This window comes from Balaenoptera acutorostrata, chromosome 1, assembly GCF_949987535.1.
Source record: "Balaenoptera acutorostrata chromosome 1, mBalAcu1.1, whole genome shotgun sequence".
In the NCBI taxonomy this organism is placed as follows: domain Eukaryota; kingdom Metazoa; phylum Chordata; class Mammalia; order Artiodactyla; family Balaenopteridae; genus Balaenoptera; species Balaenoptera acutorostrata.
In genome coordinates, this window is record NC_080064.1 from 45059816 (window position 1) to 45085917 (window position 26102).

At 41.1% G+C, this 26102-nt stretch overlaps 2 protein-coding genes and 1 long non-coding RNA gene across 18 annotated transcripts in view; 1 reads left to right on the plus strand and 2 right to left on the minus strand.

Moving 5' to 3' along the window:
- Nucleotides 1-206: 206 nt before the first annotated feature.
- Nucleotides 207-10502, minus strand: MAGOH (mago homolog, exon junction complex subunit). 2 transcript variants are annotated; one of them, XM_007164433.3, is made up of 5 exons: nucleotides 10319-10499; nucleotides 7185-7243; nucleotides 5858-5968; nucleotides 1611-1693; nucleotides 207-447 (listed from the first exon to the last, which is right to left on the minus strand). In XM_007164433.3, exons 1-5 carry the CDS (start codon nucleotides 10404-10406, stop codon nucleotides 348-350), a joined length of 441 nt encoding a protein of 146 aa, XP_007164495.1. In that variant the 5' UTR covers nucleotides 10407-10499; the 3' UTR covers nucleotides 207-347. The 2 variants fall into 2 exon arrangements, with proteins under 2 accessions (XP_007164495.1, XP_007164494.1); XM_007164432.3 differs by lacking the exons at nucleotides 207-447; nucleotides 1611-1693 and adding an exon at nucleotides 3908-4269 and having other exon boundaries at nucleotides 10319-10502.
- On the plus strand, nucleotides 10448-14357 carry LOC130708191 (uncharacterized). Its single transcript, XR_009008279.1, has 3 exons — nucleotides 10448-10835; nucleotides 13504-13639; nucleotides 14282-14357. It is a non-coding gene; the product is annotated as an uncharacterized LOC130708191 (long non-coding RNA).
- The window catches only part of LRP8 (LDL receptor related protein 8), an 81617-nt gene continuing 68937 nt past the window's right edge, over nucleotides 13423-26102 (minus strand). For 12 of the 15 annotated variants that reach the window (XM_057546204.1, XM_057546193.1, XM_057546187.1 and 9 more), the window contains 4 exons: nucleotides 25489-25557; nucleotides 21398-21570; nucleotides 20282-20458; nucleotides 13423-18082 (listed from right to left, as the gene is read on the minus strand). In XM_057546204.1, coding sequence (XP_057402187.1) covers nucleotides 18044-18082; nucleotides 20282-20458; nucleotides 21398-21570; nucleotides 25489-25557 — 458 coding nt within the window. In that variant the 3' untranslated portion in view covers nucleotides 13423-18043. The remainder of the gene's footprint in view (nucleotides 18083-20281; nucleotides 20459-21397; nucleotides 21571-25488; nucleotides 25558-26102) is intronic. The other 3 variants (XM_057546198.1, XM_057546200.1, XM_057546213.1) reach the window with 1 other exon arrangement.

Sequence of the window (26102 nt, forward strand, 5' to 3'; positions counted from 1 at the left end):
CTTGTCCTGGAGTTTCCCAGGACAAGGATATTGATTGGATTTCCACTGTATTTTTTAGCATGTTTCTCTATTCTTTTACTTCCTGTAAACTGGTAGTTATATGTATAGAGTTGATCAGATTTTTGGCAATACTTCACATAGGATGTTAGTCTTAAAAAGTAATTGAGAAGAGTGCACATGTTCGGGTCTTTATAAAATAATAAAAATTGCATTTTGTTACGTATTTATTAAAGACAATCATTTATAGTTTATAAAAAAAATACTGCCCTGATATACACAAAAATGTCTTGATAATGGTAATTAAAAGCAGCACTCCCACCCCCCTTGTGTCCACACTAATATTCAATCTAGATTGGCTTAATCTTGAAGTGTAATCCAATAAGACTGAAGACCAAACACTTCAGGTCCTGGACAAGATAATAAAATACTCGTAAGCCTTCTGGATCCCTAAAATGCAAGAAGAAAAAAATGTTTAGAAAGCTGAGAAAACTCAGCAAAAAAATACCATTTACTAACCCAGATTATTTATGTACCAGGATATTCCTCATAGAGGTATTTACAGAATTAAAACTTTGAAAACAACCCAGTGTCCAAAAAGAAGAAAAAGCCTATATGCTATATATTAAAATATATTAATAAATGTATTAAAATGCTATATATTATGAGGTAATTTAAAATGTTAAGGTTTCTTCTTAATGAGGAAATGCTTATATTAAGTGGAAAAAAATCATGATTAAAGTAACAGACTGTTGATCTCAATTACATTTTTTGTGCTTTAAAAGACTATATATATTTTTTAAAGCACAGGAAAAAGACAAGAAATACTTTAAGATTAATGGTTATCTAATTGATAAGTTTACGGGCTATTTTCACCTTTCTACTTTTCTGTATTTCCTATATTTTCAACAATGAGCATGTATTACTTTCAGAATTAGGAAAACTTATTTTTTAATTAGTACTAAGCAGGACCAAGAGGCTGAAGACTACTACAGCATAACTGGGTAAGAACAAGACTGTTCACAGGAAGACAGTTATGCCCAACATGTACTAAAAGTGAGCCATATCTAACCCCAAATCCTCAAAGCACAAGAGCCAAAGAGGTTGCCAAATTCTAAGGATTCTTTGTGGTATGTAGATTCATGTCTCAACTTTATAATTTACCCTACTGACAAAATGAATTTTTAAATTTATATTCTGAATAATTTCAAGTTTCACTGAAGTCAGGCTTTAAGATGTGCTATCTGAATAGCCAACACTGAGGAAGGTGTTCAGACTCATTGATTCTACAGTTTATTTCCAGCACTTGTTTCTTCGTGTTTCATTTCTGTTCTGGGCAGATTCTTACCCACTTTGGCTGCTCTTACGGCATTACTCTGTGTGTGTGTCACTGAGAAGCTCTTATTAGCAATGATTGACTAAAACACCAAAAGCAAAAGGAGCAAGCCCTTGAAAATATATAATTTGGAGTCTCTCTATTGAGGGGGACAAAGGTGACCAATTCTGTCTTACATTTGTACCAGATCTTACCATAACGGTCCCAATTTGGTTAAGGGTTTCATATCAACCTGCTCTAACAGACACATCTGGATATAAGGATCATGGATACTTACTTGGATTGATTGACATCAATAAGGGAACCAATTTTTGATGTTGTAAAAGAAATATGTTCATCTCCAATGACAATTTCAAGCTCCTAGAAACATGAAATGTCAAGCTGAATTGAATTTTTCATCAGTCACACAGCAGAAGGGTTCATCATCTGCCAAATCATACAAACTCTAATACAGTTGGCCACATTACCAAGACCATTTCAATCTGAGCCCTAAACTGTACTAGGTACTAGAAACAAAGAGATAAATAATTGGTATGAGATAAATACTGGATTAGCCCTTGAGTAGCTTATACTCTTTGAGGAAGTTGTGCGTGTGAGGCTCCACCATTTAGAAGAATTTGCATCATGCTTTGTATAGGAGTTTTCATTGTTAACAATGTGGAGTAACATGTATAAATCTGTTTTATGAATACCAAGAATCTAACTTTTCTGGGCAACATGGGACAAGGAAAAGAATTCCAGACCCTGAGCAGATCCCAGCTTTGTCACTTACTAGCTGTATGCCCTTGGGTCTGAATTTCTAAAGAGTGAAACAAGTACTATAATCTTAAAAAAAAAAAAAAAATCTACTGGGTGGGGAATTGTGGGGGGGCCTATGGGAAAGATCAGCAAAACCAAACATCTCTGCCCTTGTGGAACTTACAATCTATTTTTTTAATATTTATTTATTTATTTATTTACTTTTCTTTTTTTTTTGGCTGCATTGGGTCTTAGTTGCGGCATGTAGGCTCTTCACTGAGGCATGCAGGATCTGTTGCTGCAGCGCTCGAGCTCTTCCTTCGTTGCGGCACGCGGGCTTCTCTCTAATAGTGGCTTTAGCTGCCCCGCGGCATGTGGGATCTTAGTTTCCCAGACCAGGGATCGAACCCGCATCCCCTGCACTGGAAGGAGGATTCTTTACCACTGGACCACCAGGGAAGTCCCAAACTTACAATCTGTCGAGCTCTACTTCTTAACACTCAGATTTGAAAATGTTAATATTTTATCATATTTGTGTCAGATTTCTTTTTTAAGAAATATTAGAGTTTAGACCCACCTCCCACTCTATTCTCCTTCCTGCCTCCCCAGAAGCTGGGGTGTATTCTTTCCACTCATGATTTTATATTAGGTAGTATATTTTTTAAATTTTACATAAATGATTGTACTATATGTATCTTTTTGCATTTTTCATTCAACAAGGGTGTTTTTTTATTTGTTTTTTATTGAGTTAACATTGTTTTTTTGTTGCTGTTGTTGTTTTTGGCCACACCACGCAGCTTGTGGGATCTTAGTTCTCTGACCAGGGATTGAACCTGGGCCCACGGCAGTGAAAGCAATGAGTCCTAACCACTGGACCACCAGGGAATTCCCATATTGGGTTAAAATTGGTTTAAAAGTTTCATGTGTACAATATTATATTTCTACTTCTGTAACTACTACAGTGTACCCACCACCAAAAATTTAGTTTCCATCTGTCACCATACAGTTGATCCCCTTTACCCATTTTGCAACACCCCCTCCCCCCCTCCCCCAGCCCCTTCCCTCTGGTAACCACTACTCTGATTTCTCTATCTATGTGGTTTTGTTTGGCTTGTTCATTTATTTTGTTTTTTGTTTTCAACAGTTTTTGTAGGTAGATCAAGTCCATTAGTTTTAAATGCTTTAGAATATTCATTTCCCTATTGAAGCAGACTTAAGTTCCCAATTTTTGTTTCTATAAACAATGTGGCAAGGATAGCCTTCTATGCATCTTGTGTATATATGTGAAAATCTCTCTAGGAAATTCCTAGAAGGTAAACATATTTTCAGCTCTGCTAGACACTAACAAATCGTTCCCTAAATGGTTGTACCAATGTTGTTTCCACCAGTATATATGAATCCCCCTTTTCTTTCTCATATCCTTTTTAAAGCTTGGTGCTTTTTTTTTTTTTTTTTTGACCGTTCTAATAGGTCTGACATGGTATTTCACTGTTGTCCTCATTTTCACTTTTCAAATAAAACTGTAAATGTTTTCATAAATTTATTGCCCACTTGTTTTTCCAGTTCTGGAACTGTCTATTCATAACCTTTACACATTCTGCCACTAGTTTACCTTTTTATTATTAATTTGTAGTTCTTTATATATTCTGGATTGAAATGCTTTGCCAGTTATGTTTTGCAAATACCTTCCTCTAACCTGTGGCTTATCTTTCAATTTTATCTTGATATCTTTACATAAAAAGAAGTTTCAAATTTAAAGAAGTCAAATTTACTAATCTTTTCCCTTGAGGAGTTTAAAAAACTTCTCTACCCGGAAATAATAAGACAGTCTATATTTTCTTTTATGTTTTAAAATTTTGCTTTATTTCTATAAATCGTCTAATTAAAAAATACTCTGTAAATATATTGCCAATCAACTTGGTATACTTTGTTAAACAGTCCATCCTTTTTCTACTAATTTGAAAGCCCACCTCTGTCATATACTGTTCCAAGTTCCAGTATATTCATGGGTTAATGTTTCTAGGTTCTCTATTCCGTCCCATTGGTTTAGTGGTCAATTCCTGAGGCAATGTCACCATACAAATGACTATAGTTTTATAAGAAATCTTCAAAATTATCTTGGCTACTCTTGCCCCTTTGATCTTCCATGAATTTGAGGCTCCATCAGGTTTTAGGAAAAATCCTGTTGTGATTTTGATCTGAATTGGAATGAATTTATAAATTATTTTGGTGAAAATCGATATAACATTGAGTCTTCCCATCCATAAAAATGATACATATTTTTATGTCCTTCTATAAAGCCCTTTCCTATAAGTTTTATATACCTTGTTAAATTCACTCCCAAGTTCTGTATAGCTTTTGTTACTGTTATGAGTGGGATTTTGTTTTTAATTACACTATCCAGTAGGTTGTTGCTGGTATACAGAAGTATGCCTTGCCCACTTCACAGGACTATTGTGAATGTTGAATGAGCTAATGGAGCTGAAAATTTTATCAATCCTAAGGCAAAATACGTATATATAGTATTACTAAGATCTCATGAACATTAATTAAAAAGTTAACTTGAGTAAGTACTGAGGATGAGATTTTTTTCACTCTTCCTCAAGAGTTGGCTCATCATTCTGAGGTTAATTAGAATAAGCTTATACGAGTTTTCATATTAATTTAATAAATATAATTATTATTGAGCTTTTACTACACACTGGCACTATTTCAGTCACTAGAGATATAGCAGTGAAAAAAAATAGGTAAAATCCTTGTACTGAAGGAGTATGCATGTGTATGTGTATGTCTGTTGCAGTGGAGGAGAAAGAGGGATGCATAAGGAAAACCAAACAAGGCAATTTCAGACAATGATAAATGCTATGAAGACAAAAACCAGATTTTTTTTTTTAAGTGCTGGGGAAAGGCATTTTAGATTGGATGGACAGGCAAGACATCACTGAGGAAGTGACATGTGAAGACCTCAATAATAAAGACAGTCTTGGATAGAATGTTCCGGGCAGCATGTAGGAAATGCAAAGGTCCTAAACTAAGAACTACCTAGGTGTATCTGAGTAACAGAAATAAGACTGGTGAGGTCTGAACACAGTGAGAGATGGTGAGAATAGCAGAAGGTAAGGTGGGAGTTTGGACTTTATTTTAAATGCAGTGGGAAGCCACTGGAGAGTTTAAAATTAGTGGAACAAACAAATTTACATTTTAAAAGATTACTCTGGCTTCAGGAAGGAAAAATGGCCTGTACAGGACAAAAGAAACAATGAAATCAATTAGAAGTCTGGATTAGGAAAGCAGCATTAAAGTGGAAAGAAGAACCTTTCCTATTAATTCAGTCAAGTATGACAGTGGCTTTTATTTTTTAATTGCCACAATGTTTTCAGAATAAATATCTAAGCCATGAATTTAAACAGATATACTTAGTTGCTTGCATGATCTTCCATTAGATTGTTGAAATAACTATGTTTTATTTATCTTCGTATCCTCACAAGGTTTTGTCCATAGTCGTTACTCAGTAAGTAATATGGGCAGCAAATACTCTGAGAAGCAAGGGAGGGATCACAAGAGGAAATTCAGGGCTGGGCTCTAGGTGGTGAGCAGCACCACTTGCTCTCCCCGATCCTCTGTGTGGGATTAGTGCTTCCTTAGACCAAGGTGCTGGTAATCTGCTCTGTGTAGGGCTCCATATCGCACATACATACATGAGTATATTCAGTGTCATATGCAGAGCAGTAAACCTCATCTTACTTGTAAGATTTTTGCACTGTGGGTAGTTGCTAAAACACCCACCTGCCGGCCCACTCGGTCAGGAGGAGGCCACAGAGCATCATCCTCTTTGGTAATTTCACTGTCATCAATTATTCTCTTCAGTTCCTCCATCACACTTTTATGTACATAAGCCTGAAAGCAAGTTAAAAAACAGAATTTAAATTGTATCGCTAAGCAGCATTCTGACTCAGATAGTGATGAAAGATAAAAAAAAGACTATTCATGAAAACTTATTTCTGGCACCTCTGTAAGTGGGAAGACATTCCGGCTTGACCTCAGCATGTCAAGAGGACGGCAGGGTCAGAAGTGCCCAATGACTACACCTCAGTCCCCCAACTAGTTGTTTCTATTTCTTGGTATATCCTGTTCACATGGACCTACTCCTTGCCTACCTACTAATCTCACACTTGAGCCCCAAACAAAAGATCTGTGAGTAACTCTGGTTAATTTTAACTAAATGACATGCTTCTGAAGAACAGAGATATGTCTTTTACATTTTACATATTAGTCCACATTAAAAAAAATTGTGAGGATGCTGACGTGTGGGTAAGCATAATATTGATTGCTAATTAAATACAATAGCATGAGAATATACTGACTGTTAAGACATTTTCAAATGTGACAAAGTGCTTAAAAGGAAAGAATAACTTTGATGAAACCTTAATGGTGTGGTAGAAATCATGCCAAAATGGAGCACACGGACTTGACAAAGGCAGGCATAGGTCTGAATTCCTGCTCAATCTCCTACTAGGAGGGCTAACTTTGTACAAGCCCCATAATTAATATCTGGGCCTTCACTGTCTTATCTGTAAAGGGTATATAATACCACCCATCACAGAGGCTTACAATAAGGGTTAAAATAAGATCACAGATGTAATACCTAGTGTCATGCCTGGCATCTAACATGCATTCAGTGATGTTAACTGCTTTCCCATGCTCCCTTTCCCCCATTCAAATGCAAATTAAAAGAGCTCTATTGAGTGCTAGGTACCAGGGAATACATCAAACACTAAGTTAGTGGGGGAGGTAGGTTTTCTGTTTTTGCAGATGAAGCAACTGAAACTTATCAAGTTCAACCAGGAAGTGTGCCCAAGGTCACATGGTTAGTAAGTAGCAGATTCAGGGTTCAAACCAAGATTTGCAAGACTTCAAATGATTACCAGTTACCGATTCAGCATTGTTAAAGAAAATATAAACTAAAAGAAGATTTGAGAAAAACTTTAGAAGCTGTCTACAGACATGTCTATACTTCCCTATTCTTTATCTTTCAATACTACTCACAGAAAGAACAAAAAAAGGACAAAAGGCTAAACGGTAGTGAGTGGAAGGCTCTCAGAAGATACATTACCTCTTTTCTGATCATGACATCATTTTTGTAATTGCTGTTGTTGGCGTATCTCAGTTTCCCTGTGAGGGGCAAAAAACAAATTCAATATATAATAAAAACATATATATAAAGGCTGCCTTATGAGTAAACAAAGGATGTTGCCGCCATCAAGCCACCAGCCACACCACTCCCAGCTCCCTCCCACGGGTGGACCCTGAGGGGATTCAGGGTGGGGGAAACAGGATACTGGCCCTAGATAGTTACGTGCATATCAAAGGAATGATCCCAATGAGCCAAGCATCTTCCTCTACATAGAAAAGTGCTAACTTCTTTAACTTGAGCTGTCTGGTATTTCTTTAATTAATAGTTAATAGTAATATTTTGATCTTCTGACTACCTGGTTTTTTTTGTTTTTTTAGGTTTTTTTTTTTTTTGCACAAACTCCTATATATCCTGGCTCATCCCTTACCTCTTCGGAACAGTCCCTCAAAGCTATCTGAGAGCCTGTCTCCCAGGCTTAAGTCCTCAGAATTTCTGCCGAATAAAACATAATTCTCAATCTTTAGGTTGTGCTTTTTTTTTTTCAGTCGACACTATTAAATAGCCTCCCAGCCAAAAATACAGCTGACAATGAATTACAATTCTTGCAAAAGGCAGCTCAGGTGTGATAAAAGAACAGACTCTTTTGTGACTGGCAAATCATGTCTCTGCAGGTTAATGTCCTCAGCTGAAAATAGGAGTAATTGATAACTTACCTGCACACAGGGCCTTCTAAGGCTCAAAAGAGTGGTGAAAACTTCTGAAAACTGTAAAATGCTTTCTACAAATATTAACATGTGACTGTGAAACATTCTTATCTATCCCTATGATGGAAAAGCTGTGGATTTATTATTGAGCATATTTGGTATACAAGGCCCTTTGTGCATATGTGCATCTAACAGGCTAATTTGGGTATATATGGTGGATATGAAGGAGAAGATAAAAGGAAATAGAGGAGATAATTATTTCCCTATAGAGGGCACACTAAAAAGAGCCAAGTTAATTGATGCCTCACTGCACTGTCTCTCTGCCTCAAGTCTCTCTCCTTTCAGGTCATTCTCCATACAGTGGACAAAGTGATATAGTAACAGATGGATCTGATTAGGTTACTCTAATACTCTGATACTGACAATGGCTTCTCACTGCCTTCTTGATAAAATCCAAATTCCTTAATGTGGCTTACTGTTAAGCTGAGCCCCTTTCCAGCCTCACTCCTATAATAGTCCTCTCTCACAGAGCTGGAGTTAATCAAACTACAGCTGACCCTTAAACAACGTGGGGGTTAGGGGCGCCCACCCTCTACACAGTCGAAAATCCGAGTATAACTTAAGAGTCAGCCAGCCCTCTGCATCTGCGGTTCCTTGGTATCTATGGTTCCTTATCCTAGATTCAACCAACTGTGGATCATGTAGTACCATAGTATTTACTATCGAAAAAAATTTGCATATAAGGGGACCCATGCAGTTCAAACCTTTGTTGTTCCAGGGTCAACTGTCTTGGTTTCTGCCTGAAACATCCTATGCACTTTTTGGGTTTTCAGCCTCCTTGCTGTTAATGCTGTCCAAAATGCCTTCTTGACTCATCTGCCTAACCAACTCCTACACATTCCTAAAGACTCACACCCCCCTTCCCCGTGTCATCTTCATCTTATGCAGGAAGCCATCTTTGACCCTCAGGATAAGTTAGGTACCTTCTTTCTGCTCCTAGAATCTTCTGTTTCTTTCTACCGCAACACCCAATACACTGTCTTGTTATTGTTAACAAAACTTTCTCTACAATTGGGGCTTGTCAGTTCATCTTTGTGCCCCCATTTAGTGGAAGTTTTCTGTCATCTTTGACTCCTTTTCCTTCACCATACTGGCCACGCCCCCAATCCTATCAATTGGCAAAGTCCTTCTGGTTCTGCCTCCAACAGTATCCTAAATCCTTCCCTCGGGGCTTCCCTGGTGGCGCAGTGGTTGACAATCTGCCTGCCAATGCAGGGGACACGGGTTCGAGCCCTGGTCTGGGAAGATCCCACATGCCGCGGAGCAACTAGACCCGTGAGCCACAACTACTGAGCCTGCGCGTTTGGAGCCTGTGCTCCGCAACAGGAGAGGCCGCGACAGTGAAAGGCCCGCGCACCGCGATGAAGAGCGGCCCCCGCTTGCCGCAACTAGAAAGCCCTCGCATGAAACGAAGACCCAACACAGCCAAAAATAAATAAATTAAAAAAAAAATCCTTCCCTCTACTTTTACTATCACTCTAGTCCCAAACAACATCCTTTTTGTCTTAACAACTGTAACCGTCTCCCATTAAGTAGTTGCCATTCTTGCCCATTCTGCACCTAATGGTTACAATACTTTTTCAAGAACAGATTACAGCTCTGCTTAAAACTTTCCAATTGCTTCCTGCTGCACTTAGAAAAAAATCTAAACTCTACCATGAACTATAAAGACTACATGGTGTGACCCCTGCATACTTATCCGACATCATCTCCTACTCTTCTCCCCAGAGTTCCGTACTCTTCAGCCACACTGGGCACCTGAAACATGCCTATCTCATCTCTGCCCTACGGCTTTGACACTTGTTTCTCCCTCTGCCTAGAATGCTCTTCTTCCTGAGCTTCACAAGGCTGGCTCCTTCTTGGCAATCAGATCTCAGTTCAAATATCTGCTCTTCAGAGTTCTCCAATGGCCACCCTTTCTAAAAGCGGCCCACCAGCAATTATTTCATCATTTTGTTTTATTTTCTGACCACTCATCACTATCTGGAATCTTTTTTTTGTTTGTTTACGATCTCCCAGCACGAGGATACAAGTTCCATGAGAGAGGAAGCGTGTCCATCGTTCACTCCTGCATCCCAGAATGTGGAACAGAACCTGGCACAAGATAAGCGCTCAAGTAATGTCTGTTGAATGAAGCATTATGGTCAAAAACGTCACTAAACAGGAGTCCCTGCACACATAGAGAAAGAACCAGTGGGGCGGACATAGGATCGTTCCTTCCAAATCAGCGTCTCACAGCCATCTGTCCCTTCCTCCTCCAGTTCGTCGTACATTCCGGACCCCCAGCCTCCCCACTCGCCCGCCCCCAGGCCTAGCCCTCGCTCCCGGGGAGCGGGATGCTTCTCTCACCGTCCGGCCGGAACTCAAACTCCAGGAATTCGTGGCCGAATTTGCCCTTGTGACCCACATAGTAACGCAGATAGAAATCACTCTCCATAGCTGGCAAAAGGCAACCAAGACCAAACTTTAATAGCACACCTCACCGCCACCGTACGCGCCCGACACTGACGTTTACGGCGGCGCGCGGAAGTGACGTCAGGCAACGGCACAGCCTGTAGCGGAGAGACCCGGTCCCTACCCCGTCCACCCGGAGGTGGGACAAGGCGGCAGCGCCCCTCCCGGCCGAACGAAGCTCCATTCCCCCGGAGGCGGGGTCTGTGCAGCCTTGCCGGCTCAGCCCGAGGCGTGAAGGGCCTGAGGCTGGTCGACCTGCCTTCTCCTGGGCTTGAGGGCGGAAGCCGTCCGTGGACTTCTGGGCCCCGCGGCGGGGGGCGGGGGTCTGGAGGCCGCGTTGCCTGACCTCGGGCTTAACACCCGGAATCCTGCGTCCCCCCAGGCTCCACCTCCATTTGGGACATCCGACTGTGTGAGTTGGAAAAGGCCCTTCACCATCTCTGGACCTAGGTCGTCTCATCAGTAAAATAGGGTTAAAGGGAGACCTCAAGGGAGAACGCAGCGCACCACGGTGAACGCGTCTAACGCAAGCTCCGACTGAACTCGGCCTGTTTAAGGATGAGCTCTAGAAATCCTCAGCGACGCTTTCCCTGAATCCACAGTGGAGCTTTTCATTTCCCTACAGCTAACTCGGCCGCACTTATCCCCCATTTTCTCTCTTTCTACCTTTTATTTCTTCCTTTCCCTTTCTACCTCACGGGTCTCTAGATGAGGTGCTGTGAATAGGACTTAAGTTGAATATTTGATCTCCCACTCCCCAGCACAGCCTACCCAGCAGTGATTCTCAGCCCGGCCTGCGCAATCGGATCGCCTTGAAGCACCTAAAAAAATACTGGTGCTTGGGCCCTGTCCCAAACCAATTCAACCAAAATCTCCTACAGTGGACCTGTGTGTCGGTATCGTTTTGTTTTGTTTTGTTTTGTTTTGCAGAGCTCCCCAGTTGAGTCAGGATTGAGAATTACTGCCCGAGAGGCTCTTGTCTTTTCAGGCCAAACTGATTGACCTCTGTGAAGGCTTTCTGGCTATGGAAAAATTTTTCTCCTTGCTTAGGCCAAGGGCAACAAAACTCCTAATTAGTAGAAGCCTGCTGTAGTTCATCTAAGTTCCAGCCAGAGGGGAAGATGGAGTTGGATCTAGAGACAATGCCGAAATGGCATCATTCTTGGTGCCTGTAACTACACTATTCTGTATTTGGGCTAGTGGTCTCTGATTCTCATGCCCAGTCTTGACATTACTACTTTTCTCCCTGAAAAAGAATTGGTAGCAGAGTGTAGAGTGGGTGTGATGGGGGGGAAAAGTCACTGGAGATTTGTATTAAAATAATCCCTTGTGTGACAGTGATTCACTGTGACCAAAGGTGAACTGATTGAATTTTTTGGACCTGTTTTCTTATCTTTAAAATGAGCATAATAATGTTATACATCTGGCAGAACTGTTGTAAGGATAAGAAACAATGTCTTGGAAATTGGAAAATACTTTGTAAACTGTAAATTACTATAAGGCATCTTATTAAAAAAAAAAAACAGTGGATGTGGGTGGTAACAAGGGACTTGTATAAAAAAGAGAAGGGATCCACTGTGTATTAGGCACCTAATAAATGTCAACCCCTAAGCTGAGTCTGTTTACAAGTGCTTGTTCTTCGAATCCTCATGACACTCTTGAGGTGGTAGTTGGAGTTAAGTATTTAGAGACATTGGGTAATTACCATAAGGTTATTTTCCAAGAGTGAAATTATAAAAAATTATAACGTAATTGATGAATCTGGGCATCTACAGATATGGCAAATATCAAAAGTGCTGAGAAAATTTAAAGGACACCCGACTCCGATCAGGCTGTAAGGTGATTTCAGGTTTTGGGGTATGAGGCCACATAGTATAGCTGAAAAAGCATGGTCTATGTGTCTGATATGCCTGAAGTTAGCATAAGTTACTGAGCATCTACTATGTGTCATGTGCTGGGAATACAGTGGTGAACAAGACATACCTTTATAGAGCTTACAGAGGAGGCAATCAAGGAACATACAAGCAATTATAATGTAGGGATAAAATTTACAAATAGGGGAAGCACAGAATACTATGGAAGCACATGGAGTGGCGCCTAATCCAGTCTAGGGGGTCTAAGGGAAGTCTTCCTGAAGAAAATGTTCCAGACAGAAGGCCCAGAACTGTGTGGTTAGAATACAGAATAAGGTTGTGAATATAATAATGAGGTTGGAGAAGGGGTAGAAGACTAATCATGAAGGGCCTTACAACCCATATTAAGGAGTTTGGGCTAAAACCCAAGGCTACTGGATTTAAATGGAAGGAAAATGGATGAAGGGCTTTAGGCAGGAAAGTGGAAAGAGGTGGTGGTGACATGACCTATTGCATTCTAGAAAGATCACTCTGGCTGGTTGTAGACTGGATTGGAAAATGGAAAGATTAGAAGTATGAAACTCATAGGCAAGGAGATTAAGATGTAGCCAGAGAGGTAGGGGAAAAACCAGGAGTATGGTGTCAATGTAAGCCAAAATAAGAGTATTTCAAGACAGGAGTGCCAACAGTGTTACATACTGCTTCCAGGTCAAGGAAGATAAGGACTGAAAATATTTACAAGGTTTATAATCAAGGAAGTCCTGGGTGACCTTGGTAAAAGCAACCTCATTGGCATGGGAGTTAGAGGCAGAGCGGAAATATTGGGATACAAATGGAAAAATTTGTTGTGGAAGCACAGAATTACCTAACCCTATGAGTTAGGTCTGAGTCTGAGAGAATAGAGAAGGCTTCCTAAGGAGAGTACTCAAGGACAAATAGGAGTTAGCCAGATGAAGAGGCAGAAAAGGAAAATCGAGGCAGAGAACACCACATGTGCTACACGTACTTTGGGGGCACTAAACATAACTATTGACTCTGGGCAGTTTCTTCACTCATATTTCTCACCTCTAAAATGGGAATTATAATATTGATAGTCTTTCTCTCACAATATCATTCACTCCCCCCCTCATTAAAGCATCACAGTACTTTCAGATTTAAAAAAAATGAATTTAATCTCTCTCTAGAAACAGTGCACTGATTTTACAAATGTCCACATTTGGTTTTTAGTTCACCAAGATGATGTTGGTACAACTAGTGAGATGCAGCACACCACCCTTTGCCTCTGGAAGAGAAACCAGACTGCAAGGGGACTGAGTACAGAAGCTAACGGAACTCAGAAGGACAAGACAAAAAAGCATAAATGGTTAGTGTGACCCAACATTCTAACATGCCTGTTACATCAAATATGGTCACTTGGGGGTGTTCGGAGGAAGACAAACAAGGAATGTTCATTTGTGTACAATGTGATGGAGTTTGCAAACCAGGAGCTCACCCCACATCAACAACAGCTTGTATAGAACAAAATGCTATTTTAAAACACATGGTTTGTACAGATATTTGTTTTCTGTTGTAATTTTTGTAAAAAAGTATCAAAACCTTCATGTCTTTAAATATATATATACATATACAGGTGGCTTTTTAAAATTACTTTTTATAGCACAAAGTGTTTGCAAATGCAGAGAATTTCTGCTGATTCTTGACTATGCACATGGTGCATAGCCTGAATGAACAAAGCTTCCTGATTTCTTATATTAACTGAAAATTTGAAGCTGTAATTCCTCCACCTCTAAGTTCTCCATATCCTGAAAATCCCCAATACCCTAAAAATAGTGTGAGAAGATTCTGATACTCTTATCTTCATGCATTGCCGGGAAAAGAAATTATTTACTCTGAAGCATTTAACTGATAACTCATTTATATTTTGTGAAATGATGAGTGTATAGCAGGAGTGAGGGAGTAGGGTAGAGAGACTCACATTCCTGTGCTCTCTCCCCATTCCCCCTAGCACCCGACTGGACAGTGCTTGGGGTCCCCTCTGCAGACCCCACGTCTTCAAAATTTCCAGTTTTCTTTTTCACCGTTGAGAAAATCCCAGAGGCTCTTGACAACATGGAATCCTTCTGTGAAAATCCCACTGCCCTTCTATCATCAGTCTTCATTGACCGTATCAAAAAACTTCAACTCAAATATGTGAAAAGCAGTCACTGTTTCCCTTTGGCCACAGGAAAGCTTGAGAGTGAAGACTGTCATGTCTGCAAAGTGCTGGCAACACATTCTGATCAATTTTCCATGATGCACTTGGTGCCTTATACACAGTAAATGACCAAGAAATGTTTCATTAATTGAATCAGAAATTAAATAGAAGTATTCTATAAAGTGCTTACATTGAACCTGTCTTTCCATCCAGCCTCATTTCTTGCTAAGTCTCCCTTGAGCCTTTTGCTCATTACAATGAATTACATGCAGTTTCTTAAGATCCCCATGCTGTTTCATGCTTCTGTGTCTTAGCTCAGTGTGTCCTCTGCCTGAAGCAGCCTGGACACCCCTACTTAATTTCTAAGACTTAGCTTAGGGCCACTTTCCCTACAATGCCTTTCTTGACCCCATTCTTACACCTTTGTAAACTAATAGTACCCCAAAAAATATCTATTCCTTTTTTTTTGTTTCCGCATGTCTTCCTCTAATTGCTACTGTGAGTTCTGTCAGGACAGAAAGCGTTTGACTGACCTGTACATCTGCAGTACCTGGCACTTACTTGGTACCTAGCAAATGGTTTCAGTGGATGAATATACATATTGCAATCACACAGAATTGGAGGGATGAAGAGTACTTATTGCTATATATTTAAATACGATCTCATTCTGAGGTTACAGTTTACCTCAATCTGTTTTATATGTAATCATGCTATCAAGAGTAAATAAATAAAATTTTAGTTTTCCCCATTTCTGGAAGAATATTTCTGCCAGTGCTTTCAAAATTCCACCAGAAAGATAGGCCATAAGATAGGTAGCAGGTCTGATACAATGTTCGGGCAGCCCAAAGTAGTCTCCTGGAAAAGGAAAGCGAGGAAAAGGGCTGGGGCTAGTTTCTTTTACACACATAAAAAAATGTCTGATAAATTTTCTGCCTTTCAGGCCTTATCTCTAAGCTTCCTTCCAGCTCTATAGTCCAATGACTCTGTGATCCATTATTGGCTGTAGGTATATGATGACGCAGGGGCAAAAGGCAACAGAAGTGCAACTGTACCTCAAAATGCATCCAAGAAAAGAGAAGAATGAACCTGACTCCTCAGATTTCATCTTATTTACTGCCATCCAACACATGAGTATTCCACAGTTTTTTGTAGGTTGCTTCCGTAACTGCCTCTTCCACACTGCAGTTGTAGCATATTCAGGAAACATGGATGTCTCTCAGAAAGTTGTGTTTCATCATCATTTTGAGATCTCAGGCTGAATCACTGACCCTATTCATTATTTTTTTCTGTGAAGGACAGGATCTGACTAAAAGTTTAGAAACTATGCATTAGTCACTATTATCATTTCCCCAGGAAATTCTATTTCTTTGGAGGCAGGTTACAGAAAAAGTTGCTTGTTTTGTGTAAATTTCAGTGTTTTTCACTTTCATGATTTTTCTTCAGTCAAAAATAATTTTACTTTCCATTCTTGAAAGAATAGTAGTAAGTGATTAAGCTCTGTAGGAGTTGGCCACCTGTTCTTAAAATTCTGTTTGGTTTTGGTCATTCTAGGTCAATTGCATATACCCTCTCAATGAATGTTTCAGGACTATCAACACAGGTATATCATGAAGAAACTGCTTGCTTATGCAAAGCTTAGTGCCCAGGCTCCAGAATACAGTTATTTTCTCAGAAGACAGGAGACCATGAGTGATGTAGAGAAAGGTCCTAGGAACAGGGTGACAGAACCCCAGAACGTCTGCCTGGAAATTCAGAGGGTATCAAGCTGGTGAGACATCCAAGCTTCACAGAGTTGGGGGCAGCTGGGGAGTAGAAGGGGAGGAATTTGCTTAAAAGTGTCAAGTTCCAGGTATGTTAAGGTTAGATACATGTCCTCTGCTCCTACTTAAACCAAACACTTCCATGTCACACCTTATCCCTGGTTGTCCAGTGGGAGTTAAGTGGCAGAACAGCAGAGTTAAGACCACACCTTCTGGGACTGTAGGATTATCTTTTCAATGGTAGACCCCACAAAAAGAAAAGTGCACTTCTCCCTGCCTCCCCCAAGGCCCAGGAAAAGCAAAGTAAGTGTCCACAATGAAAAAAAAATCTATACATATACCCAGAGTTTCTCCTTTTATTTACAAAGCAGTAAACCAAATCCCTGTGTGAACATATATATCCAATATACTGTAGTATTGTGTACGCCGTTTCCCCCTCAAACAGGATTTTAGGTTTGGCCACTTCTTCTGATTTAAGCCAAATATTAGTTTCATCTATGTGAACACACGATGGTAACAAACCTATGTATCACTTTAAATTGTTTTCTCCACCTAAAGGAAATGGTAGAGAGTAAGGGGAAGGGAGAAATAGAGATGTAACAAAACCTATTCCTCCATCCTTATCCTCAACCCATAGCATACTCAGAGGTCAGTGCCTGAGCCAGTCCCAACAGTAAACTTGGGCTGTTCAAGAAACATCTCCATTTAGCTCTCGATCAGTAAGGATGGCACCCTCAGTGTGCTTCAGAGGAAACAGTGAATTCAACCCAAGTGTCCTAAAGGAAAATGAAGTTACTTGAAATGCTGAACTTTAAAACAAGGAGTAGCCGAGGTTCAGGCATGTTCTCACCTGAGCTCGCGGCAACTTTGGGTACTGTGTGAAGTCTGTACACTGGCCTTAGCCACAGAAGAGAAAGCCCAGGTAAGAACCACAGTAGCCACGGGTGAGCTGAGGGGCTTTTCCTGACTGATTGGAATCCCAGGAACAGCCAGAGGCAGAAAAGATCTACCTCTCCCCACTGCATGTTTGCACAAACCATGGTATCTCTTTTCTGGTCCAAATTTCCAAAGGCTTCTCTGAAAACTACAGATAACCCTTCTTGTGGACTGTTTTAAAATATATTTATCATTATGTATCTGAACAACAGCCATAGGTGTGCCTCTTCTCTACAGATTTTTCTTTCTCACTCACATACACACATAAACATAAATGCACACAGAGTCCGGGTGGTAGGCCAATCATACCAAAAATAAATACTCTCACCTCTCTAAATTACTTATAGAACTAATCTTACTTTTGAAATATGTTAATAAATAATCTAAATGGGAGAGGGAGTTGAAGTGTTTTCTTTTTTTTACTTATGATGATGGATAGCCACAAAGCATAATCATTCTATTTACAAAAAAACAAAACTCTGAAACCTAAAAAAGCCCCCGAAAACCAAATACCCTCTGTAAATATAATTTTTAAATGGTGAGTAAGCTACTGTACCATCGGCCCCATTTGGTTATGTACATCACGTTAGTCACTCAGCAGTAGCTAGTCCATGAATTCCTCATGGGTAGTGCAACCAGTTAAAAAGTGTATAAAACATTATACATATAAAAACTCTCACATCCTTTGGATGTTTGCAGTTCATCATAACTTTGTGGTTACCTTTCCGCAATATAAATTAAAAAAAATTACACACGCACACACAAACACACAGACACACAGACTCATGTACAGAAACCCTTCCATCCAGGCATACACCATCCAGGGTGTAGTGCATGGGACTGAATTCCATGAGGCACGAAGGGAGTGGTCCCATCCTCAGGGCAGTCCATCATCTTCAAGGCTTAATGCCACTCGCTGGGGGAGACAGAGCAAAGAAATCATCATTAGACCCATTGGAGCTATTTATTGGATCACAAGGTACCAGAAATTCTATTACTTTATAGGCAGTAGCTCACATATTCTTCAAGCTACCTCAGAAGACAGGTTTGTCATATTTATTTTACAGATGAGAAAACTGAGACTCAACGAGCTTAAACAGCATTTGTCCTGGATCATATAGCAAGCGGGTGAACTCAATTTGAACCCAGATCTGTATGAATCCAGAGCTATAGCTTTTTTCATTATTTTGTTCTGCCTCTGTGAAGAGGAGGGCTGCAGAGATCCAAACTTTCTCCATCCTCCCTTACAGGATTTTAGGTTTGCTCAACTTCAGTGGGTTAGCTTTGGCAAATGTTTAATCCCAGGCCATTAGCTACTTGTCTCTAGCATGCTAATCACAATCAGGAAGGTAATTGGCTGCACCCCTCCCAACTAATTATACAGAATTGGAAGGCAGTGGAGATCAATTAAGTTTAATCCCTCTTTCCCTCACCCCAACTTTCTAGTCATTAGATACTAGACTTCCCTCTGCCACAAATGGCTGACCACTAGATGGTAAGCCCACTAACCCTTGAGCCAGTCTATTCCATTGCGGACAGTGGACTTAAATTCTTTACTATATTGTCATGAAATCTGCTCCTTTATATCTTCCGATGTTCCCTGATTCTCTTAGACTCAGAGAGTTCTACACAGACAACCCTTGAAATTTTCAGTGTTTGTGATCCCTTCCCTTCCTTCTGAGTGTTTTCTTCTCCAGGCTAGCTTCCCCCACCTGGTCCTGATATAATGCTGTGTCCCACTCTTCCATTTCCTGGATACCCTCCTTGGATAGACCCCATTGTTTCAAGATCTTTCTCATAGCTATACGAATTTGAGCTAACCACTTCACCTCTCTGAGCCTCGGTTTCATCATGTTAAATGGGAGTAATAATAGGACCTACCTCATAGGGTTGTTGGGAAATCAAATGGGATTATGTATGTAGAGTGCTTAATGTAGTACCTAACACACATGGGGTCCAGAGTATTCTAAAGCAACCTCACCAGCATAAGATAGAACCAGACTAGCATTTTCCATCTCTGAACATTCTATAAACAATAAAAAGTAACTCCACTGCCTTTCAAATCATCTTTGGATTATTTGTGGTTTTGCATGAATGTCACGGCCTTGCTCCACTAGACTATCTTTTTCTAGTCTGTGATGCTCCCACTCTCCTCAAGATAGATCTCTAGGCCAAAGTCAGGTCCCAGCAGTGATGGTGGAGCTACCTGAGAAGGGCTTTTGTGTACATACAGATAGGAGTTTGAATCCTGGTTCTAGCACTTTCTAGTTGTGATCCTAGGTAAGTTATTCAATTTCTCTGAGTCTCAGTTTCCTCATCTGCAAAATGGGCTAATAATATCAAGTATATAGGTTCCTGTAAAGACTAAACAAGAAAATACATGTAAAACACTGAGTAGTGTCTGATACACAGTAGGTTCTTACTAAATGTCAATTTCCTCACTCTCCTACTCTATTTCTCTGCAGTTGGCAGGAGCTTATTCTTCAGGCCTTAGATTCATCCGGAAGAGCTCCTCCTGAGTGGTTGTTTCCTTCTCTGGAAACAATGACACTTTACATGTGCAGAGTGCTTTATAACTCACAAAGCACTCTCACATGTGCTATCTCACTTGAACTTTATAAACTTAGGCAGCAGAGAGAATGGGGGTTATTATTCCCATTTTACAAATAAAAGTAATCAGAAAGAAGGGACTGAGATCACAGAGCTGTGGAATAGTGAAACTGGGAGTCATCTCCACTCCAAGCTCAACATTTCTTCCACTGTGCCCCCTCTGATCTTTAAAAACTGGTTAAGCAACTGTCTGCTTGGATTGGCCAAGGTTAAGGATCCTCAAGGCCATCTGCTAACCCTCCTCACTTGCTCGACCTCATTTCCCACGTCTCCCCTTCATGAACAATTAGCTTTAGCGGCAATTCTGTCTGTCCTAACCCGTACTCAGTCATTTCTTCCACATGCCATTTCCTTGGTCTGCAACTAACCCATCTTTCCTTTGCCCCGGCACCCAGCTCACAGTTTGCAGCCTTCTAGAACCAGAAAGCCTTCTAGGATTGACTGCACCTGCCTGGTTCATGCCCTCACTCATCAGCCCCTCAGACTCAGAGTGGCACTGCCCTACCTTGCACTTGACGACAGGCAGCTCGGAAAGAGGGTTCTTCGGGAGTTGGTGCAGCTGTGACCTTGGTTCCCCCGGCAAGACAAAAAGCTCCTTGAGGGCAGGGGCTGGGTCTTCCATTTCTCTGGTCTCCCCAAGACAGGGCTCTGCCCACAGTGGGTGATCAAAGCTGCTGATCGCCTGACAGGGGGATGGACTGGATGACCTATGAGGTCACACCCAGCCCCGACTCTGCTATACAACCATGACATCTGCTCCAGCCACTCTGTGGTCCTTGATCCCCCAACAAGCCACACCCTGTCGTGCCTCTCAGCCTTTGCACATGCTTCTTTCTGGAATGCCACTTTCCTCCTTCTCTACGTGGAAGACTGCTATGAATCTTCCAAGGACACAGTTTTTCTGTCACCTTTGTTGATGTTTCCATAGCATTGGTTCAACAAATACTTACTGGGAGCCAAATATGCTGTGCTAGGCACCAGGGAAACATTAATCAGACAATCCTGCCCTCAAGGAGCTCACGGTCTAGCGGGGAGACCAATGAGTAAAAAGACAAGTAGACTATAGTGTGACAGGTGCTGTGATGGAGAGAGGTGGTGAGAGAACAGAGAAACCAGGGAAAGCTTCCTAGAAGAGGGGACCCTTGAGCTTCCACCATGGCACTCAGCACACAGCTGTTCAATAGCCAGTGACTCTCTAACTCCCCCACCAGCTCCCTGGGAGCAAATACATCCCTTCTTTACTTTTGAACACTTGGTATCTTATGTGGTACTTGGCACATAACTGGTATACATTGTTCACTGAAATGAATGCATTTGAACTGAATGGCCACAGTTGCCTTTCTAGGCCAAAGGTTCTGAAAATGTATTCAGCACAAAGACAGGCCTCTTTACTCCAGGAGAGCCTCTAGGTACAAGGTGGTCCTGATACCCTTCTATCCCAACCACCTACCCCAGCATCCCTGTGTCCCCAGGGCCTAGAACAGTGCCTGGCACATGGTAGGTTCTTGATAAATGTCTGAAGGAGGGAAGGAGGGAGGGAGGGAGGGAAAGAAGGGAGGAAGGGAGGGAAGGAAGAAGGGAGGAAAGGAAGGAAGGAATTCTTCCAGCAAGGAACACTTACTGCTGGATAGACATGGCCAATCTGAGCAGCCCTCCCTATGTGGAGCTCATCCTCATCCTCTTCTTCTGTCGTTTTCCTGTATACGGGGTTGTCGAAATTCATGCTTTTGGTGTTCTTCCGCTTCCAGTTTCTCCAGATCAGGTAGCCACTCATGCACAGCAGGGCTATAACCACTGGAGGAAGAGACACGTTACAGTGGATCTCCAGCAGGCTCCAGCCCATTGCCCAGACATCAGTGCATTTCTCGCCACCTCTCCAACTTGACTGCCCCTTGTTCCCAGGCTCTGTTTCTGCATATTCTTTTTCTGCTGCTGGGAAGCCCTTCTTCTAGCTCTTCGTTCATTAACTACTCATCCTTCAAGATCCAGCTCAAATGTGAAGTCTTTCTCAACCTCTCACGGTACAGTCAGTTGTTCCCTCACGTGTGTTCCTAGACCACAGTGTTGTACTTTATATATGTGTACCCCCAACTAGACTGAGCTCTTTGAAGGCAAGGACCATACCTTCTTTCTCTCACTGTGCCCAGTGCCCAGTAGCGAGTAGGTGCTCAGTAACATGCTGAGTGAGTGAGTGAATTTCTTCACCACACTCTTGCCCTAATACTGCTACTTCCCTGGATTTCTCTAAGAAACCATTCTCTCCCAAAATTGGAGGGTGGAGGGTGGGGTGGGGTGCTTCTTTCCAAAGCTGGGGCTCTGCAAGAAGAGGAGCATCTCTAGAAGGGGACACAGCAGGGAAACACAGGCTCTGAGTTAAAATCAATGGATATATTAATGAGTAAAGGAGGAATTTCTCGGATAGAGCCGGGAGAAAATGGGGCAAGCAGCTTCACAAGATAGTAAGCAGTCACCCTGCGCATTCAAGTGGAGGCTGGGTGATAGCTATCCAGGATGCTATAGAGGGGGTTTCTACAATACTTTGGTAAGATTATAATAATCAATAATAATTGATATACATAAAGATAAGAACAGGGCAAGGATGCCTGTTATCGCTGCTAGAATTTGTTGTCCCAGAGATCTAGCTATGCAGTAAGACCGAATAAAGAATTGAAGGGCACACATGGGAAAGGGAGAAATCAAACTGTCATTAACAGATATTGTATGCTTGGAAAATCTTAGAAAAGCATATGAAAAACTATTAGAAACGATTTTAGTTCATCAAGAATCAACATAGGGGGCTTCCCTGGTGGCGCAGTGGTTGAGAATCTGCCTGCCAATGCAGGGGACACGGGTTCGAGCCCTGGTCTGGGAAGATCCCACATGCCGCGGAGCAACTGGGCCCATGAGCCACAACTACTGAGCCTGAGCGTCTGGAGCCTGTGCTCCGCAACAAGAGAGGCCGCGATAGTGAGAGGCCCGCGCACCGCGATGAAGAGTGGCCCCCACTCGCCGCAACTGGAGAAAGCCCTCACACAGAAACGAAGACCCAACACAGCCAAAAATAAAAATAATAAATAATAAATTTAAAAAATTAAAAAAAAAAGAATCAACATAAAAAAATCAATAGCTTTCTTATTAATCAGCAATAACCAATTAGAAAATGGATGGAATAAGAACACATTTGTAATAGCCCAACAAAAAACTATAATACTTGGGATAACCCAGTAAGGAATGTGCAAGTCCTATGTGACCTATACAATTCTACTGAAGGCCATAAAAGAAGGCTCAAATAAATAGAGAGATATGTCATGTTCCTCGATGGGAAGGTTCAATGTTGTAAAAATGTAAATTCTCTCCACATCAATTTATATACCCAAGGCATAAGGTTCCATCATAAGTTTTATAGAATTAACAAGATGATTCTAAAGTTCACTTAGAAGAGAAATTGAATAAAAATAGCTAAGAAAATGTTCCAAGAATAATAATACCCTATTAGACATTAAAATATATCATAAAGTTGTGTTTCGAGTGTATAGGAATAGTATATAGGAATTGGTGGAGAATAAACAGCCTAAAAGCAGATCAAAGTATGTATAGGCATATAGTTTACAATAAAGATGACAATTCAAGTCAGAAGGAAAAGATGGACTATTCAATAATGGTCTTGTGAAAACTAGACAAGCATGTAGAAAAAAATACTTAAATCTCTACCTCTTGCTGCATTCTAAATTCCAAAGGGATTAATAATTGAATACTAAAAAATGCTTAAAATAGTAGAAAAATATAAAGAGAGATATTTTAATAATTTAGAATGAGGCAGACCTTCCTAAGCAAGACACAAAGCCCAGAAGTCATAATGTAGGATATTAACAGATCTGATACTTAAAAATTTTTAATTTATGCATGGCAAAAGAGACCATAAACAGATTTTAAAAATCAAGTGGCAGGATGGGAGAAATGATTTGTAACATATATTACAAAGGTTTAACATTAATTATGTATAAATATTTCTACAAATAAGTAAGAATAAGACAAGGAACCAATAGAAAAATAAGAAAAGACTGTGAATAGGCAATTCATAAAGGATGAAATGTAAATGGCCAATACGCTTGTGAAAAGATACTCTGCCTCCCAGGGAAATATCAGGGAAAGAATATTCATCTTTCACCCCTCAGATTAGCAGAAATTTAAAATAATGATTCTATTAGGGCAGTTATATCAGGGAAACAGCATACACATGCCCTTCTATGGAGCAGAGTATGGCAGGAGAGGAGCTGATTTCTCTTTCACTAAACAATGCTGAGTATTCTCCACTCTACTCAAAATGAGCCTGGAATAGTCTCACCATCATCTTTACTAATAAAGCCAAGGCCAATTCAAATGCCACCTTCTTTAGAAGTGCCACTCCCTCTCCTCCACAGAGCATCGGGTCTCTATTATAGCACCTTATAATATGTCTTAACACCTCTCTTGTATCACCTTTTTTATGATTAAGTCTGATTAAAAAGTGAAAGCTCTTAAAGTCTTTTATCTTTTTCTTCCCTGGATCCTTGGCACCTCACACAGTCCCTTGGATGGTGTTGAAGTTTTTAAAACATTCACTCGCTAACTCACCACCATATTGGGGATTCTTAGGATAAAAGGGCCAAGTCCTTATCCTTGAGGTACTACACATGGGCAAGTAAGGGAGATAAACCGATGAATGGACAATCGCAATTCAAAGATCCAACCAAGAGAAGAGACTGGTATGAGAGATAGGATGTGCAGGATACTAAGTGAATATCAGGGTAAGAGAGAATGAATCAGCCCACATGGCTCTCTGTGAGGTTTAACCAAATGTTATATTCTGGCCATATTCCAAATCCACCCCACTCCCGCCCTCCCGTGCCATTTCCCATTCCTGGCTTTACCCATGCTGTCTTCACTTGCTTGGGTTGCTCTTGATCCTTCTTCACTTGGCTGATTTGGCTCAAATAACTTTTCCACTAGGAACCCTCTGCTGTCCGCTTCCCTCCTCTTCCAATTCCAAGATAAGTGCCTCCTCAGCACTTCTACTGAACTGCATATGGCTTCATTTTAGGACTTACCATGTCAGTATCAAATTATCTGTGTTATGTGTGTCTCTCCAACAAGTCTGTAAACTTTTGGAGGACAAGAACCATGTCTTACTTATTTTTAATCACCTTCCCTCCCCTTATCACAGAATCTGGTACATCATAGCTGCTTGATAAATGTTTGTTGAAAACGAAACAGAAAGAAAGCAAGATAGCACGATCTATTAAAGGAATGGCAAGCAGCTCTACGAATTTTTTTAAATGTATGTTTTTTCTACTCATTAATTTGACAAATACTTTATTTCCTCCCATGTGCCAGACACTGCTAGGAGCTGGGGAGAGTGGCGAGCAAGAGAGACACCAGACCTGTCCCCATGGAGCCTACAGTTTGGCTTCACATGGCTGGTGTGTAGAGTATCAGCGAGGGGTAGTGTGGGAAATATGTGGATAGTTGTCTGGGGCCAGGTCCTGAAGAGCCTTGTGTGCCAAGCTAAGAAACCAAACTAAATCAGGACTGGGAGGTGAGCAGGAAGGCGGCCAGGGCAGAAAAAGTCAATGAGAGAGGTCCGTGTGCTAAGTGCTCTATTCTTCTAGTGCTTTTACCCAGACCCTGGGCAGTGTCTCTCTTTTCTCACCAGTGACTTGGGGCCACACTCACCCATAGGCACAATGATCCCAATGACAGCAGCAGTGACTGTTGAGCCCATCTTGCCACTTTCATTCCCATCTGCAAAACACAAACATTTGCAGAACGATGCTCCATCACTGTGAGTCCCAGGTCCTTGCTGGCCTCAAGCAGTAAAAACGACCCAACTGCTTCTTGCTCCCGTTCCAAAATGATGATCCTGGCTACTGCTTAATAATTTAGTCTTTCCAGATCTTCTCAGGACAGAGGTCATCTCCATTTCACAGATGAGGAAACTGAGTCTTCTTGGGGTTTTGGGGACTCACAGAGAAGTGGCAGAGCTGGGATTCAAACCCAGGATTTGTGACCTAAATCCTTTACCCTTTCCACAGTATTTGGGTGGTAGGAAGCTCGGGGCTGAGCCCTTAGGTCTTTATGCTGCTGACTACCTGCGGCAATTGCCTTTTTCAGCCAGTATCTGTTGTTTTGTCTCTCTTATTTCTGGTGGTCTGTCTGTCCATCTGCATCATCAGTTTATTTTTAATGAGTAATTAAAATGAGACACAGTATAGCATAGTGGAATCCAGAGCACAGGCTCCTGGGTCAGACTTCTAGGGTTCAAATCCTGGCTCTACTACTTACTACTT